General features: G+C 50.6%; 1 protein-coding gene across 1 annotated transcript; it reads left to right on the top strand.

Moving 5' to 3' along the window:
* The first annotated feature begins 11962 nt into the window (after nt 1–11962).
* Nucleotides 11963–12861, top strand: LOC100285093 (uncharacterized). The gene is made up of 3 exons (NM_001397502.1): nt 11963–12048; nt 12197–12275; nt 12402–12861. The coding sequence occupies exons 1-3, from the start codon at nt 12043–12045 to the stop codon at nt 12725–12727; spliced, it is 411 nt and encodes a 136-aa protein (NP_001384431.1). The 5' UTR covers nt 11963–12042; the 3' UTR covers nt 12728–12861.
* The last annotated feature ends 4469 nt before the right edge of the window (nt 12862–17330 follow it).

The raw sequence follows: 17330 nt of genomic DNA on the forward strand, positions 1-17330 counted from the left end.
TAACGATGATGAATAGTATATGTGAATAGTAACGATGAATAGTAATGGTGAATAGTAATTGTGAATAGTAATGGTGAATAGTGATAGTGACTAGTTCGTATGAACGAACGATGAACGATGAATAGGAACTCTGAACGAACGGACGAACGATCGAATGATCGGACGAACGAACGATCGGAACTTCGGCAACATAACGGCAGGAAAAGATTATTTGGACGAACGAACGGACGAACGATCGAATGATCGGACGAACGAACGATCGGAATTTCGGCAGCATAACGGCAGGACAAAGATTATCTGGAAGAACGATGAATAGGGACTATGAACGAACGATGAACGATGAATAGGAACTATGAACGAACGATGAACGATCGAATGATCGAACGAACGAACAATCAGAATTTCGGCAGCATAACGGCAGGACAAAGATTATCTGGAAGAACGATGAATAGGGACTATGAACGAACGATGAACGATGAATAGGAACTATGAACGAACGATGAACGATCGAATGATCGAACGAATGAACGATCGGAATTTCGGCAGCATAACGGTAGGAAAAAAGATTATTTGGACGAACGAACGGACGAACGATCGAACGATCGGACGAACGGACGGACGAACCATGAACGATCGGACGAACGATCGAACGATCGGACGAACGAACGAACAAACTAAGAACAGGGGACGAACGATCGAACGATCCTTGTGCTAGTGTGTGCTTGTGTGGAACATGGAGTGGGTGTGTGTGGGGGGGAGAGAGTTGCCATGAAATGGCTTGGGGTGGGAAGAGAGGAGGCCCTTGCCCCTCTATTTATAGCCATGGTGGGGGATTAGGGGGAGGGATGAGAGGATTAGTGGGAGGATGAGAGGATTAGTGGGAGGTTAGCATGTATTTGTCTTGTATAAGTGTAATTAGCTTGTAGAGCTCACCGTATGACACTGGAGGCATACGTATACGTATGAGCATGAGAAAAGTTATGAAGAAATATTTGTAGGGACTTGAAAAATGATTATAAAGGTATTTCTTAGGAAGAAAATACTTGGAGATATATTGGTGGAATATCTAGGCAATATTTCTGGAAAGGACTTGAGGGGGATCACTGGGGAAATATCTGGGCAGTATTTCTGAAAAGAAATTGAGGGTGATCACTTGGGAAATATTTGTAGGATATTTTGAGGAGGATTTTGGAGAGAATATAGACCACTATATTTTATTTGTTGATATCAACTCGCAAACAAACATTTTGAAATGAAATTTGAAATTCATTTTGAATTTAGAGCGAGTTTGAGAAAATTTCAGGATTTGAATTTTTGGGATGCTACAAAAATGAGGCTTATGTTATCCTGCACCGGGGTGCTCGTAGTAGGGGTTACAAGCGTCGCGAGAGGGCGAGGGCGAGAGCGAGAGAGAGAGGCCCCGTTGTCAACGTGTCTGTGTCTCTACGTGCCCCTGCGCCCACCTCCACGTGAACCTCCCTTAGGAAGGCCCTGGACATCACCTTTTATAGATGCAAGGAGATGTCCAGTTGTACAACGGGGTGTATCTATGCGCTACGTGGCTGGCGGGGAAGTGCCTTGAGCCCTGTACACGAGCTAACGTGGTCGTCGGAGAAGTGCCTTGAGCCCTGTAGAAGCACAGCTGTCGGGCGGCATGGATCCTGCAGACGTTTGCTTGCTTCCGTAGGGGGTTTGAGAGCAACCAACGTCATGGGCGCACGCGGGGAAACATCATTACCTGTTGCCGGAGTAACATTAGATGGGACACCGGTCTTGTTCCTTCATAGCCTGAGGCAGCTAGCTAGGAGTAGGGTAATGATGTATCCCCTGTAGCGTAGTCGGTCTGAGGCTGAGGTCGGGCGAGGCGGAGACTTCTCCTGAGGCTGAGGCTAAGGTCAAGGCCTGGGGTCGGGCGAGGCGGAGACCTTCTCCCGAGGCTGAGGCTGAGGCCGAGGCCTGAGGTCGGGCGAGGCAGAGACCTTCTCCCGAGGCTGAGGATGAGGCCGAGGCCTGAGGTCGGGCGAGGTGGAGACCTTCTCCCGAGGCCGAGGCTGAGGCCGAGGCCTGAGGTCGGGTGAGGCGGAGCTCCCTGTTGCGCCCGAGGTCGAACTCGTGGAAGATCGTGACTCAGTTTTACCCTGGTGGTTGGCACAGCAGTCGGAACGGGGTGAATAGCGTTGTTTTCCCATCAGATCGGTCAGTAAAGGGGCAAAGTGACTGCGGTCACTTCGACCTTGCCGACTGAGGCACGCGTGTCAGGATAAGGTGTCAGGCGATCCCCGCATTAAATGCGTATGCGATACAGTCGGTTGGTAGGGCGATCCGGCCGAGGTCGCTGCACGACAAAGTCTGCCCAAGCTAGACTTCAAGCGAGTCGAGGGTGCGCTCACTGCCTGAGGAGGTCCTCGGGCGAGGCGTGAATCCGCCCGGGACTACTATTCCCGCCCGAGGCCGAGGCTAGGCTCGGATGAGGTCGCGTCCCTTGGTAGACGAGGCCCTGACTTGAACCGCGCTTTATCAGCTGTTTATGGTTTGCTCTGAAGATGTTTTCCAGCCACGTTTAGGAGTGTTGGGGGTACCCCTAATTACAGTACCCGACAGTAGCCCTGAGCCTCAAAGGGAGTGCAGGCACTCGCTTGGAGGTTCTACTGGATTTTTGCAAGGGGACCGGCCCTTCTCGGTTATGTTTTGTTCCGGTGGGTGCGCGCGAGCGCACCCGCCGGGTGTAGCCCCCGAGGCCTCAGAGGAGTGGTTTGACTCCTCTGAGGTCTTAATTCTTTTTGCGATGCCTCGGTCGGCCTTGTTGTTCCCTCATGCGGCCTGGCCGTAGCCCGGGTGCACAGTCAGGCTCCGAGTTTTCACTCTGGTTTGTTGACGTGGTCAACGGTTCGGGCGTAGCCTGGTGCGAGAGCAGCCTCCGAGCCTCTGCATGGAGCGAGAGGACGATCAAGGACTATCTCGACTTTTATTGTACGCCCCTTCGTCGCCTTTCCGCAAGGAGGAAGGGGGGGAAAGCGCCATGTTGCCCTCGGAGGGCGCCGAACATGGTGTTTCCAGTGAGTTGCTAGCGGGTGATCCGAGTGTACGCCCGAGCCCCGTTCGATAAGGGTCGGCTAGTGGCCCAGAGGCGCGCTCCAAAAGTACCTGCAGGTGATTTGCCAGACCCGGACCCATTCGATAGGGTCTGAGGGCTCGATGCCTCCCTCCGGTGGGATTCCGTTACAAAATCATTCCTGCTGGTCTCAGAAATGTCCTAGGGTACCTCGGGAGCGTAGCTCGAGCCTCGGCCATGTAACAGACGTACCCAGGGTCATCCCTGACTCTGTTTTCTCTGGGGCGGCTGTCGAACCCTTCCGAGGGGCCAGCCTTCGAACTCCTGATCAGTAGAGGGCACAGAGCCCGAGTGCTTTGGGGCGGTTGCCGAACCCCGGAGGGCGCAACCTTCGAACCCCTGATCAGTAGGAGGGCTCGGGGCCCGTTTCCTTCGCTAGGAAGGATCCTTTTTCGAAATACCCCCTTTCCCAGTCCCTGTGGCAAGAGAGAGAGAGGGAAAGAAAAAGGACATGAATTTAAATAAGGCGGCACACCTTTTTTGACGCGGTCATCATGACGGAGGTGAAACGGCGCCCGCTTCTCCTGCTGGAGGTGTCGCTTGCCCTGCCAAGAAGTTAATGCGACGGGACGGGCGATTCGCGGGGCGTCTGTTGCGCGTGCGCGAGCCGTTCGAGGAACAGAACACGGGCGCGTCGTCTTTACTCCACGGGAGGGGGCTCCCCCGCCGTTTCGGGAGAGGATGCGAGCCTGTAGGTGATTGGACCGCTGCTTCTGCTCGTCTGTTGCTGTAATTGCTACCGGTCCACTTTTGGCCATATCGACTGTCGCGCCTATCCCCGTGGCTGACTGACCCGTGATCGTTGCACTCAATTGGCACTGTTGGGTCACGCGCAGGGCTGCCTCGAGTCGCGGCACTGGTTCTGCAGTCGAGAAGACGCGACATTGGCGCGAGTGGCGGTGCGGTTTCCTTGCACATAGTAATCGTTGCGCCGGTTACATGACATGTGGGCCCGGGCCTCCATGCTGGACCGCTGGATGCGACGAAGCCGAAAGGGTGCACAACCGTGGTGCGGTTGCGTGCTTCCTGCATGGCGGTTCGCCCTTTCGACCGCTGGTTTCGGCGAGGATGGGGGAATGCTTATAACCGCGGGGCAGTTACATGCTTCGCGTGCGGCGGTTTGCCTTCTTTTTGTTTCGGGTCAGCTCGCATGACGTGTGGGACCTAGCCCCCGTGTCGTAGGGTGGGAACCCTGGAGCACGTCGGTGGAGACTTTGCCCGTGACGCTTGGAGGTGCGAGTGAGGAGATCTCCCTTTAAAAAGGGATCGATCCCCCGGCCAGTAGCCATGCCTTCACACTTCTCGCATTCATCGCGCTTTTCCACTTGCCGAGTCCCCAGATGGGGTGCACCTGCGTTGCCTTCTTTTTGCTGTTGTTTGAGGAGCGTGACCCCGTGGGGGTTGGCGCTCTTCAATCATCGCTCGGCTTCAAGGATTTTCATCATGCATCCCGGCTGCAGTCCCTCACCAATGGTCATTCGTAGGGATGATCACTAGCCTTGTGGTGGGGAGAAGCAAGCCGGGCTGCGGCCTCTGCCCCGCCCTCAGCTTCAAGGATGTTCATCATCCGAGCTGGTGAGGAGGGCACGCCGAGTTGGGGCCCGCCTCCGCGTGGGCCGGCGACCCGCTTCTTCCTCCAGCATTCGGGGGAGAAGGGCATCCTCCAGCCCTGAGGAGGGGACTTCCTCCAGCCATGCAGGGGAAGGCGAACTGCTGATGCCTGGTCAGGGTGCAGCTGTCCGTCCTCCACCCGGGCGACGGTCGTGCCGTGCGCAGGTGGCTGCTGTCGCCGGTGCTAACGTGGTGGTGGCCGCCACTGGTGAGGCTTCCCACCACAGCGGTGGTTGCTTCCGTCGACGAGACCGTCAGTGCCGCCTGCGCTCCGGACCTCCGGCTCTTTGGCTTTAATGGCTAGTTCTCGTCCCCCGTGAGAGGACGTGAACGAGGGCCTTTCAGCAGTAGTGTTTGCCCTGAGGCCATCGCTGCTGCTGTCTAGTCGCCCGAGACGGAGGTCGCTGTCACGCTGCTGGTGCAGTGGCCACCGGCGAGCCACCTGGAGTTTGTTATCCCGCAGGGCTTCTGGTGTGGAGGTTGTTTATTCCTGCGGGAATGGACCCGGAGTCCTGTTTGTAATGGTACCCTCTTGAGAGCGAGATGTAATAGCTTTAAGTACTAAGACATCTGCTGTAGGTCGGGACAACCGCCGAGGGCGTTGCCGACGTCTAAGTCTAGGTACCATTGTTACCCCAAGTACGTGTGTTTGTTCATTGTGGCTGCCGAGGCCTGAACATTTGGGTATAAAGTCGTGTTCCTTTCCTCTTGTTTCGAGCGTTTAGGACTTGTTCGTCAGTAGCAGAATCACTTATCCGAGCGTGAGCTACCTTTCGCGGAAGGTGACGAGTGAGGTATCCGTATCCCGGAGGCGTAGGAGTCCCTCGGCTCGGTCGGCCTTGTCGTTCAAGGTCTCTCTTGCTCGTCATTAGGATTCCCCCATCGACACAGTCGAAAGGCACGGAAGTCGTTTCGGCGGAAAACTTTTCCGAGGAAAGATTTGACGCAGAGGGGGCTTCCTCCTTTCTAGACCCAAGACGACCGCTCGGGCTGGGACCCTTGCGGAGGGTCTGGCTGTGGTCCTCGGGTCTGCCCGGTCTGCCCGAGGCACGGCCTCACAGCAGCGTGACCGGGCCGAAGGTATGTTTTGCCCGCTCTGTGACTTTGTTTTTGTCTCCATTCTTCTCCTTTTGTCGGAAGAAAGTTGTCCTGCTGGCTGCAGGGTTCGAGACGGCTCTTAACGAGGCCGTCAAGAACTGCAAGGTGCTTGCCGAGGCGGTTGAGCAGAAGGAGGCCGACCATGTGGCCATGTCCGAGGCTATCTCCGCCTTTTGCCAGGCCTTAGGCCTCGATGGCGTTTCCTCGGGTAGCTCCCCCCAGAGTCATTTGCGGGCCTTGGACGGCCATGTGCGCGACAGACTCCGCGAGGCGCTGCACCACGGCGTTAAGCGGGCCTTCGCCGTGCTCGCTTCCCACTACGATGTGGATCTGGAGCGGGTTAGCGAGGGGTACTGCTTACCCGACGAAGAGGAGGCTGCCTTAGCCGAGGTCCAGAGGCTTGACGCGGCTGTCGAGGGCCCGAGCGCGGCGCTGGCTTCCTCCTTTGAGGTGGAGATCCTTCCGCTCGTGTCGCTGTCCGAGGCCGGGCCAGTTTCTGCCGAGGGTGGAAATGACGCCGAGCGTGCTGCTGCTCCCCCTGCCGATGTCTGAGCCTGCAAGAACAGTTTGCTTGAAGTATGCGTATGTTTTTTGTGGCCGCTGAGGCCAAAACATTGCAATTGTCGGATTATAAAGATGCGTTTTCCTCTCGTTTCGTGTATTAGGACTTGTTCGGTAGCAGAATTCCTTGTCCGAGCGTGAGTTACTTTTCGCGGAAGGTGATGAGTGAGGTATCCGTATCCTGGAGGCGTAGGAGTCCCTCGGCTCGGTTGGCCTTGCCGCTTACGTGTTCTCCCGTTGTTTTTAGGATTCTGTTGTCGACGCAGTCGAAAAGGCACGAAAGTTGTTTTGGTAGAAAAGTTTCCGAGCGTTAGGACTTGTTCGATAGCAGAATCGCTTATCCGAGCGTGAGCTACTTTTCGCGGAAGGTGATGAGTGAGGTATCCATATCCTAGAGGCGTAGAAGTCCCTCGGCTCGGTCGGCCTTGCCGTTCAAGGTCTCTCTCGCCCGTCGTTAGGATTCTGTTATCGACGCAGTCGAAAAGCACGAAAGACGTTCTAGTAAAAGACTTTCTCGAGGAAAATTTTGACGCAGAGGGGGTTTCCCCTTCTAGCCCCCGAGGGAGGGTCGGGCTTTGCCGAGGCAAGCCTGATCCTTCCTTGACGGTTAGACTTTATTTGTGCATGTAAAAAAAAGCGATATACATGAACGACTTGAAACATTTTTAAGGGTAAAAGCGACATAGCTGTTGGATTCCAAGCGTTGATGTAGACTTCGCCTTGATCGTTGGCCAGCTTGTATGTCCCGGGCTTCAAAATCTTGGCGATGATGAAAGGCCCTTCCCAGGGAGGAGTAAGCTTGTGGCGCCCTCGGGCGTCTTGTCGCAGCCGAAGTACCAAGTCTCCCACTTGGAAGCCTCGGGGCCGAACCCTTTGGGCGTGGTAGCGTCGCAGAGACTGCTGATACCATGCCGAGTGTAGTAAGGCCACGTCTCGAGCCTCTTCCAGCTGGTCCAACGAATCTTCTTGGCTGGTCTGGTTGCTTTGGTCGTCGTAAGCCTTTGTCCTCGGGGAACCGTATTCCAAGTCCGTGGGTAAGATGGCCTCGGCCCCATAGACTAGGAAAAACGGCGATAAACCCGTGGCTCGGCTCGGTGTCGTCCTCAGACTCCAAACCACCGAGGGTGGTTCTTTTATCCACCGCTTGCCGAACTTGTTGAGGTCGTTGTAGATCCTCGGCTTTAGTCCCTGCAAGATCATACCATTGGCGCGCTCCACCTGCCCATTTGTCATTGGGTGAGCCAGTCCACACGGATGTGGCAGCCTTCGCAGAAGTCCAGGAACTTCTTCCCAGTGAACTGCGTGCCATTGTCGGTGATGATGGAGTTTGGGACCCTAAAGTGATGGATGATATTTGTGAAGAACGCCACCGCCTACTCGGACCCGATGCTGGTTAGGGGTCGGACCTCGATCCACTTGGAGAATTTGTCGATGGCGACCAGCAGGTGCTTGAAGCCCCCGGGTGCCTTCTGCAAGGGACCGACAAGGTCCAGACCCCATATGGCAAACGACCAAGTGATGGGTATTGTTTGCAGGGTCTGAGTGGGCAGGTGCGTCTGTCTCGCGTAGAATTGACACCCTCGGCAGGAGCGTACAATCCTAGTGGCGTCGGCCACCGTGGTCGGCCAGTAGAAACCTTGTCGGAAAGCGTTTCCGACGAGGGTCCAAGGTGCTGCATGGTGACCGCAAGCCCCTGAGTGTATTTCTTGTAACAGCTCTTGTCCCTGGGCGATGGATATGCATCGTTGGAGAATGCCTGAGGGGCTGCGGTGGTATAACTCTTTTTCGTCACCCAGCAAAACGAACGACTTGGCGCGCCGAGCGAGAGGGAGAGGGCGAGGGCGAGAGCGAGAGAGAAAGGCCCCGTTGTCAACGTGTCTGTATCTCCACGTGCCCCTGCGCCCACCTCCACGTGAACCTCCCTTAGAAAGGCCCTGGACATCCCCTTTTATAGATGCAAGGAGATGTCCAGTTGTACAACGGGGTGTAGCTATGCGCTACGTGGCTGGCGGGGAAGTGCCTTGAGCCCTGTACACGAGCTAACGTGGCCGTCGGAGAAGTGCCTTGAGCCCTGTAGAAGCACAACTGTCGGGCGGCATGGATCCTGCTGACGTTTGCTTGCTTCCGTAGGGGGTTTGAGAGCAACCGACGTCATGGGCGCACGCGGAGAAACATCATTACCTGTTGCCGGAGTAACCTTAGATGGGACACCGGTCTTGTTCCTTCATAGCCTGAGGCAGCTAGCTAGGAGTAGGGTAATGATGTATCCCCTGTAGCGTAGTCGGTCCGAGGCTGAGGTCGGGCGAGGCGGAGACTTCTCCTGAGGCCGAGGCCTAGGGTCGGGCGAGGCGGAGACCTTCTTTCGAGGCTGAGGCTGAGGCCGAGGCTTGAGGTCGGGCGAGGCGGAGACCTTATCCCGAGGCCGAGGCTGAGGCCGAGGCCTGAGGTCGGGCGAGGCGGAGCTCCCTGTTGTGCCCGAGGCCGAACTCGTGGAAGATCGTGACTCAGTTTTATCCTGGTGGTTGGCACAGCAGTCGGAACGGGGTGAATAGCGATGTTTTCCCGTCAGATCGGTCAGTAAAGGGGCGAAGTGACTGCGGTCACTTCGACCTTGCCGACTGAGGCACGCGTGTCAGGATAAGATGTCAGGCGATCCCCGCATTAAATGCGCATGCGATACGGTCGGTTGGTAGGGCGATCCGGCCGAGGTCGCTGCACGACAAAGTCTGCCCAAGCTGGACTTCAAGCAAGCCGAGGGTACGCTCACTGCCTGAGGAGGCCCTCAGGCGAGGCGTGAATCCGCCCGGGACTACTGTTCCCGCCTGAGGCCGAGGCTGGGCTCGGATGAGGTCGCGTCCCTTGGTAGACGAGGCCCTGACTTGAACCGCGCTTTATCAGCTATTTATGGTTTGCTCTGAAGATGTTTTCCACTAGTACAAAAAGGCTCAAAGCATGCGGGGACGATATATTTTTACAGGCGGTTTCGGTTATCCACCGACTGTGTTATTTCTAGTGGCGGTTCCTTAAGAAAACCGCCACTAGAAATCGTATTTCTACTGGCGGTTCCTTAAGAAAACCGCCAGTAGAAATCCATGATTTGTAGTGGCGGTTTTCTTAAGGAACCGCCACTAGAAATACGATTTCTAGTGGCGGTTTTCTTAAGGAACCGCCACTAGAAATCATTTTTATCCTTAATTTTTCGAGTTTTTCAAACGGCCTCGTATGACAAAACCACCAAAATAAAAGTTGTAGATCTCTAAAAGTTATGAAACTTTGTAGTTGACAACTTTTTTGTTTGAACTCATTTCGGTTCTCAAAAATTGAATCTAAGTATGTCAAATTTAAAATTCAAATTTTGCAAACTACCTCGGATGAAAAAAGTGTCAAAATAAAAGTTGTAGAACTTCAAAAGTTATTTATCTTTGTAGTTGACAACTTTTTTATTTGAATTCGTTTAGGGTCTCAAATAAGCAATTTACACTCAAATGGTTGTAATATGTGGAGAAAACAACTACAAACTAGACACAAGACATGTCATAGACGGAGTGGTAGACTTGCACTGGCCTAATAAAAATAAATTTTTTAACTATTTTTAAAATATGTTTTATGTTTCCTGGAAACGATTTGCACTGGCGGTTTTATTACGTCGACCGCCAGTGAAAATCGATTTTCACTGGCGGTCCTCAGTTACCCGCCTGTAAAAATGATGATTTCTACTGGCCCCTAGCACTGGCGGTTACGAAAAACGCCACTATAAATAGGTTTACAACCGTCACTATAGAACTTCTCTGTACTAGTGTTCCAGCCGCGTTTAGGAGTGTTGGGGGTACCCCTAATTACGGTACCCGACAATTGTATTGTTCGCGCTTGGAGTTTGAAACAGGAGATGAGATGAGAGATAGGATGGGTAAGCTGTTGGAGATAGTGTAAGGCATGTGCATTACCACGTCCAAAATATAATAAATGTTATATATATTAAGATTGGAGATGTTATAAAGCCAACTTGTATCCAAATTTTGTAAACACAATGTAACAAACCCTAGATGAAATGGAAAGGATGGCAACATATATTTTAATATTATTAATTACGACCAACATAGCCTCCACATTAATCATCACAAGATGCGTTAGAAAATATTAATCATAAAAATTCTCATGATAGTTAGGGACATTGCATGGCCCATCAATCTAGTTGACTCCAATCATTATGGAGAATAAATAATAGCCATTGGATCTAAACAATTTTCTAAAAAAAAAGTTACCCGCTTCTAGTATTATGATGTTTTGGTAATTTAAAACTTTTTTTAGTTTATGGTTATAGCTTTACCAATATATATAAGCTTATATTTGATGCAGTTTATGGTTAGCAACCAAAATATAGTTTCGTGGTGTCATAAACTATAAAAGATGCAACAAGAGATGATATAACTTAAGGTTTCAACAAGGTACATATTGGAAATCCGCCGAGGTACAATGCAAACGATGAAAACACATATATATAGAGTAATTGGTAAATTGATCACAGTTAAATACAGATTATAGATCGAGTATACAAATAGGCATTTCATGGAAGGAAGGAAGAGAGATCGAATAAAGATGGTCGATTTTGATTAGTTGTACAATTGCTAAATTTATTCATGAAACTTTTAAATATTGGAGATATGAGAAGCTTCTATTAGCTAGGACATGCTGAAGCACAGACTGAGGTGCTAGTCTATCTATCTTTTTTTTTTATTTTTTGCATTGTACATGGCCTTCTTATTGGGCTGCATATATAAACAATCTGATGATAAACAGTCCGGCTTCAGACGTAATCACATTCTATACGTCGGATATTATAGTGTTCAATTCTCTTCGGCCATGAATATTGAATAAAGAATTTGTCATAGTATTGTGGCGGTTTTCGCCAATAGAAGTTGTTGTCTAGTTTTCCTTGGTCAGTGCTGCTCTCTCAGGGGCCAGGGCCAGTCAGTATCGCAGGCCGCCATCACCAAGTTTTCATTAAAGGTGCTACAAACAAACAAGGGTGATGAGACAGTAGGCGACAAGAAGAACCGAACCAGCATGATGCCCAGCGCTCCATCCTGTAGATGGTTACTGCTGTTGCTGCTTGCTAGCTAGCTCCCAAGTGTCAATTTTTGGATCTCCATCCATGGAACCGTACCGTACCGTACCACTCGAACTGGTACTGACGGACGTGTTCTCTTTCAGTTCGGAAACACGCATTGTATGTTTCGCTGTGTGCGCTGGTGGTGTGGCTCAGGTCCACCAGCAACTTGCAGCCTAGTAAACGGACGGACAAACCACCACCACCAGCGCGCGCGCCTTCGGAGAAGCGCACACGCGCCAGAGGCCGATGGGATCATGGGACGGTAACCACTTGGCTGCCTCGGATCTCATCTCACACGCTAACCCTCGCCAAGAACGCGTCGCGATCACAGTTGACGATGATTTAACTCCCCGTTAAAACAATCACTGACACCACTAGACACCAGCAGCGTTCGCTCGCTCCCCCGTCTCCCTCCCTCCCGCACTCTATATATAATCACAGCGCGGCGGCCCAAGCTAGCCGTACCCGTACCCTCACATCACGGAGTGCTCAGTTAGCAATAGAGCAAGCCGTCCAATTCACAGAGCAAGCCATCACCGCGCGGGAAGCAATGAAGGTAAGCCGACGACAGCTCCTCGCAAAAACCTCTGCTTCAGCTTCGTCTTCAGAGCTCTGAAACTGATCTGCATGCGGTTTCTCTCTCTCTCTCTCTCTCTCTCTCTCTCTCTCTTGCTTCTGCGTCCTGTCGTGGCCGCCGCGCGCAGCAAAAGATCGTGATCAAGGTGAGCATGCCGTGCGAGAGGAGCCGGACCAAAGCCATGACGCTGGCCGCCGGAGCAAATGGTATGTACGTCGTCGATCGTCGTCTACTCGTTCGACTTCGACCAGTACCCACCCACACACACAAAAAAAAAAGGTGGTCATCCATCGGTGCTCCGGCCGCTAATGTCGCCCCGCGTGTGTGTGCAGGGGTGATATCGGTGGCGATCGCCGGGGAGAAGCTGGAGGTGGTCGGCGACGACGTCGACCCGGTCAGGCTGGCCAGCTGCCTGCGCAGGAAGGTCGGCCACGCCGACATCCTGCAAGTGGAGGAAGTCAAGGACAAGAAGCCGTCCGAGGACCCCAAGCCGCCGCCGGCGCCGCCGGCGCCGCAGCCCGTGGTCGTGCACCCGCCGCCGCCGCACTGGCCGCACTGCTACCCCGGAGGCTACCACCACCACCACCACCACCACCACCACCCGCCGCCGCCGCCGGTGGTCGTCTGTGACGAGCCCAGCGGCTGCCACATCATGTAATTAGAACGGCTGACATGAATAGCTGAGGTCGATTTTTTTTCGTCATGTAGGTACAGTTCTTTTCAGCGACTTGAGGTTAATTGAGGGAGCTATGAACGATTTGTGCAAATAAAGTTTACTTTTTTTTTTTGCGGAGCCTTTGTGGTTTCAAGTGGTTTTTTTTTCCTGCGTCTCAGTTGCTGGCTTGTCCGTGAAGCGTGCACGTGCTGATAATTCGGGCTTGCTGCACGATCCGATCCGTGACCGCATTGTGATTAGACCATCATTATTCATTATCTGGTATAGTAGAACAGGACAAACGAAAAGTCCAACGACTTTCCAAGGGCAAAAGTTGCTAACGTCATCTGTCAGAAAGAAAACTGACGTCACGCCAACATCAGGTTTAAATAGGCTCGGCATGATTTTTTTAACAAAGAACCGGAGAAATCTCAATAATGCTGGAGTAAGGGGTGTTTGAACGCACTAGCTAATAGATAGTCGACTAAAAATCATGCTTAGCTAATTTGCTAAAAAGAGCTAATAGCTAGCTAATAACTATTAGCTAATTTGCCTCGTGATCTGTTTACGTCGTTAACTCATCCCATTGTGTAGCATTTGGTTCGGCTAGCTCGTAGTGGATCACGTCACGATCAGATCCGACGGTATACAATTTCGTTCCCACATCCTGCACGGTGTTATCGGACCCCGGCACCCCGCAGCTAGGACTGGGGTTCGGGTTTATTCGAAATTTCGGGTTAGGTTTTTTGGGTTTTTTATATTTCAGGTTTCCAACAGTAGAACCTGTACTCGTACCCGAACTTTCGGGTACCCGCAATTTCGGGTACCCGCAATTTCGAGTTTGAGTTTGGGTAAAATTCGGGTACCCGCTATTATAAATCATACACAAGACAGATGACAATGGAATCACAAAATACTAGAGTTTAATAACTTGCATAAGTCCGCAACACACACAAGAAAACTGAGACAAAGTACTAGAGTTACATAAATTGCAGTCCAACTTTACAGTTCACACTTTAGTACTTTAACAAAATCACAAACAACAACCAATCAACCAGCAGACAGCAGTCCAGCACTGTGCTGCAGCCTGCAGCTCGCCACTCGCCAACGCCAGGCTAGTATCTTTCTCTTCCGATCAATCAACAGAATAGCCTTTGCTGTTCGCTTGGCAAGCCAATACAAGCGCGGGGAAACACAGCCACGAGAACAGAAAAAAGCAGCGAGCCAGCAACAGAAAAAAGCAGCTACTTCATCAACCCCAGGCGCCAGCAAATCAGCAACGCCAGGCGCTAGCAACAGCAACTCAGCTTTCAGCAACGCCATGCGCCAGCACCCAGCAACAGCATTCAGCATTTCAGCAACGCCTTCACTTCAAGTCAGCATTCAGTACAGCAATGCCAGGCGCCAGGTCTGCACTAAAGCAGAATTAAGCATTCAGTTCAGCAATGCCAGGCGCCAGGCTGCCTAATTTCGGGTAATGGGTACTTCGGGTACCGCCGGTAAATACCCGATTTGGCCCAAACTTAGTTCGGGTATTCAGTTTTGTTACCCGTTGGAATTGTTCGGGTAACGGGTATCGGGCTAAACGGGTACAGATTCGGGTATTTTGGGTAACGGGCTTCGGGCTCGGGTTTTATGCTCAGTCCTACCCGCAGCGCACACTGCACACTGCTCCTTTCTTCTGCCTCCACTGGAAAAGAAATACGCTATTGATTACTGAATCAAACACGTCGCGTTAACATTTACTCTGCAATGCATCGCTGCGACAGTTGATCCCATTACGGTTGTTGCTCCCTGAATTGAACCAAACACCACCTTAGTCTCACCTTGCTTACGGAAGTGGAATTAGTTATGCTTAAACGTAAGTTTCATCCTTCATTAGGAGTGGCCCCAAAAGCGAGACAACACATTTTTTGATGACTCTGTTATAGACAAAAGGGCTGGTTAGATCTAAAATCAGCTTCCAATGACCGGTCCCAAAGATTACACCAATGTATCCCTAAGTAATATCGTTAGGGTGACTATGGAAAGTCTGTTGGCCAAGGAGCAGCAGTAGTTCAAAAATCTCATGAAGCAATGGGACGACGATGCGCTGTGACGACGCGCCCAGGTGTGCGAAGAGGCGAAGGAGAAATTACTGGCGCACTTCATGGTGGATAGACACCAGAAGAACGTCAGTCAAGGATAAATCAAGTTCGACGCCCTTGTGCCTCTGCTCCACGGTAGCACTGTAAGTAATTCTGGTGATAATCAATCTGTTATGCATCTTATGGAATTACAACGGGATCAGGTAGAACAACGAATAGATGGAATAGAAGAAACACTAAAAAAATAACATATGCATTAGAAAATCTACTATTTGTAGTTTTCCATTTCATGATGTTGATATAGAAAACTCGCTAGATATATCGGCAACAAATGGGCCTATACAGTCTCAGCCGTTATATGGTACATATGCTAATAAATTAATACCCAAGTCGACCACTACCTGCGCCACACCTAATTAATGCAAGAACACCTCTAGGCACATCCGAACTGTCCACGTATAATCTCGGATCGTCCGGAAGTCCAAAGCGGACCGTCCGGCCCCCTACCAGACCGTCCGATGTCCCATCACGGAACATCCGATGTACGGAACACACAATTGCATCATATTGCCAACACACAACTATACTCTGCACCACAACACCATTACCCTCCCCACCTTCAGACCATCATAGTCGAAGCATTCCGACACTTAGGACGAAGTACCACCTGACACACAGGAAAAGGTTTTCACCACCACGCACCGTAAACTACACTCATACAGTAGCTGACATAACAACACTCGACCATCCGAGCTTCACGTTTCGGGATTGTCACACCTGGTTTCAGAAGGCATACGACCGAACACTAACCACGTGCCAGGATCAGAACTCACGTACACAGCGATTACATAAATGACTCATCATCACACAATGCTTCGAATAATCATTAAGAGTGGGTAATATTATTACATATCAGAGTCATAAACATCATTTATATCAAAGAACACAGAATAGAAAAGTACCCAACGTAATTAAACCTTTCACACACAGCTGACTGGGGAAGGTCACTATCCTGATTCTCGAATTCGTCGAAGTCTTATAACTCTTGGGGATCCGCTTCAATGTCTTTCTCTTCGCGTGATGAGTGGTTGTATCGAGAGCGACCTGGTGAGGGATTAACGTGGACGCTTCTAAATAGTACAATTGCTATATGCTATTTTCTCACATGTTTTTTCTCTCTGTCTTTTTATGCAGCTATATATTTCCTAGATGTTACATTTGGAAGTGTTATGCAGCTATATATTTCCTAGATGTTACATTTGGAAGTGTAGAATATGTCCGAGCGTGTTAAGGAAAACCAATTTTAAACCGTTTTTAGGACTTCTACCATTATTTGTTACATTACGAAATATCTAAAACCGAAATCAGATGTGCACACATTTCCCTGTTGCTTTACTCTGAGACAACAACGTTTTTTTTTCCATATAGTGAAACTTTCTAGTAAAGAAAGAGTGGCCGGACGAAGCAGCTTGTGGAGTTGTGGTTGCCAAGTAGATTGAAAGGTATACAGCATCAATCAGCTCGCTAGAAAATTCAACGATTATATATGATTAGAAAATGGCCGTGTAATAAGAGCTCAGCTACTAACGCTGTGTGTCCTTTCAGGGGATCTGGTGTTGACCCATCAATCGCCATCAAGACAGGATAAAGCAATCAAGAGGACTGGTCTATATATATATATGGTCAAGTAATTTAATTAGCGTTGCAAGTGGAATAATACAATGTACGTACTTACGTCGCTTTTGAGCGAGCGAACGGGTTTACACCTCGGTCAGCATGTTCAGATTGTGCGGTGTGCAGCTTCTTCTGAAAGTGTGCTTAATATATAAGCGTTAACAGAAACAGAAAGTGTGCTTAGCGCACTAATTAATAATGAAGAGCTCAGTGCTGTAGATTTGGGTTCTAATTGCTCCATGGGTACGTGTAAAAAGGTGATAATTAATTCTTCACTTTGCGTTAAGCTCTTCTTTCCTCGTTGACTTGCTGTCAACTCCTTCTGTACGTCATGGCTGACTGATGAATAGGATTTCTGGTGAACAAACATCCAGAAAAAACTGAAACGACCTCAGCCCTAATTCTATTTGTAAAGAACAGCACGCACACACACAATCAGACAATCGGTGTTGCTTTAGTAGTCAAGCGCCAAGGTTCAAACACGAGAAATTTTAAACAAGGAAATGCCAAGAGATCAACGATCAGCCCTATTATTCCGTTGAAGAAAGTGTGATCACAGGCACGCGTTCACAGAAGTGCCGCAGTAGCCCGCAAGAGTTTCCTCGACGTCAATTCTTAGACTAAAGCTTAGCACACCACGGCGTGTGTAGAAAGGCTCGATCGGTTGGTTAGTCTGGTTGAGATCGATCTTCTAGACAAATTAAACTGCCCGGAATCTTCTTAGCAACTGGGTATTACTTTAAAGTACGACGTGTGCGTTCCTTGGGTTGGGCCTACTACACGGCACCTTCTTCCTAGGTGTATATAGGTTGGATAAGGGACGTCCTCTCTTTGCACAACAAACT

The sequence above is a fragment of the Zea mays genome, chromosome 2 (assembly GCF_902167145.1).
Source record: "Zea mays cultivar B73 chromosome 2, Zm-B73-REFERENCE-NAM-5.0, whole genome shotgun sequence".
Taxonomy (NCBI): domain Eukaryota; kingdom Viridiplantae; phylum Streptophyta; class Magnoliopsida; order Poales; family Poaceae; genus Zea; species Zea mays.

Coding starts and splice junctions, on each gene's coding strand:
- LOC100285093 (NM_001397502.1), top strand. Junction 12,276..12,401: donor GCTGGCCGCCGGAGCAAATG/GTATGTACGTCG, acceptor GTGTGTGTGCAG/GGGTGATATCGGTGGCGATC.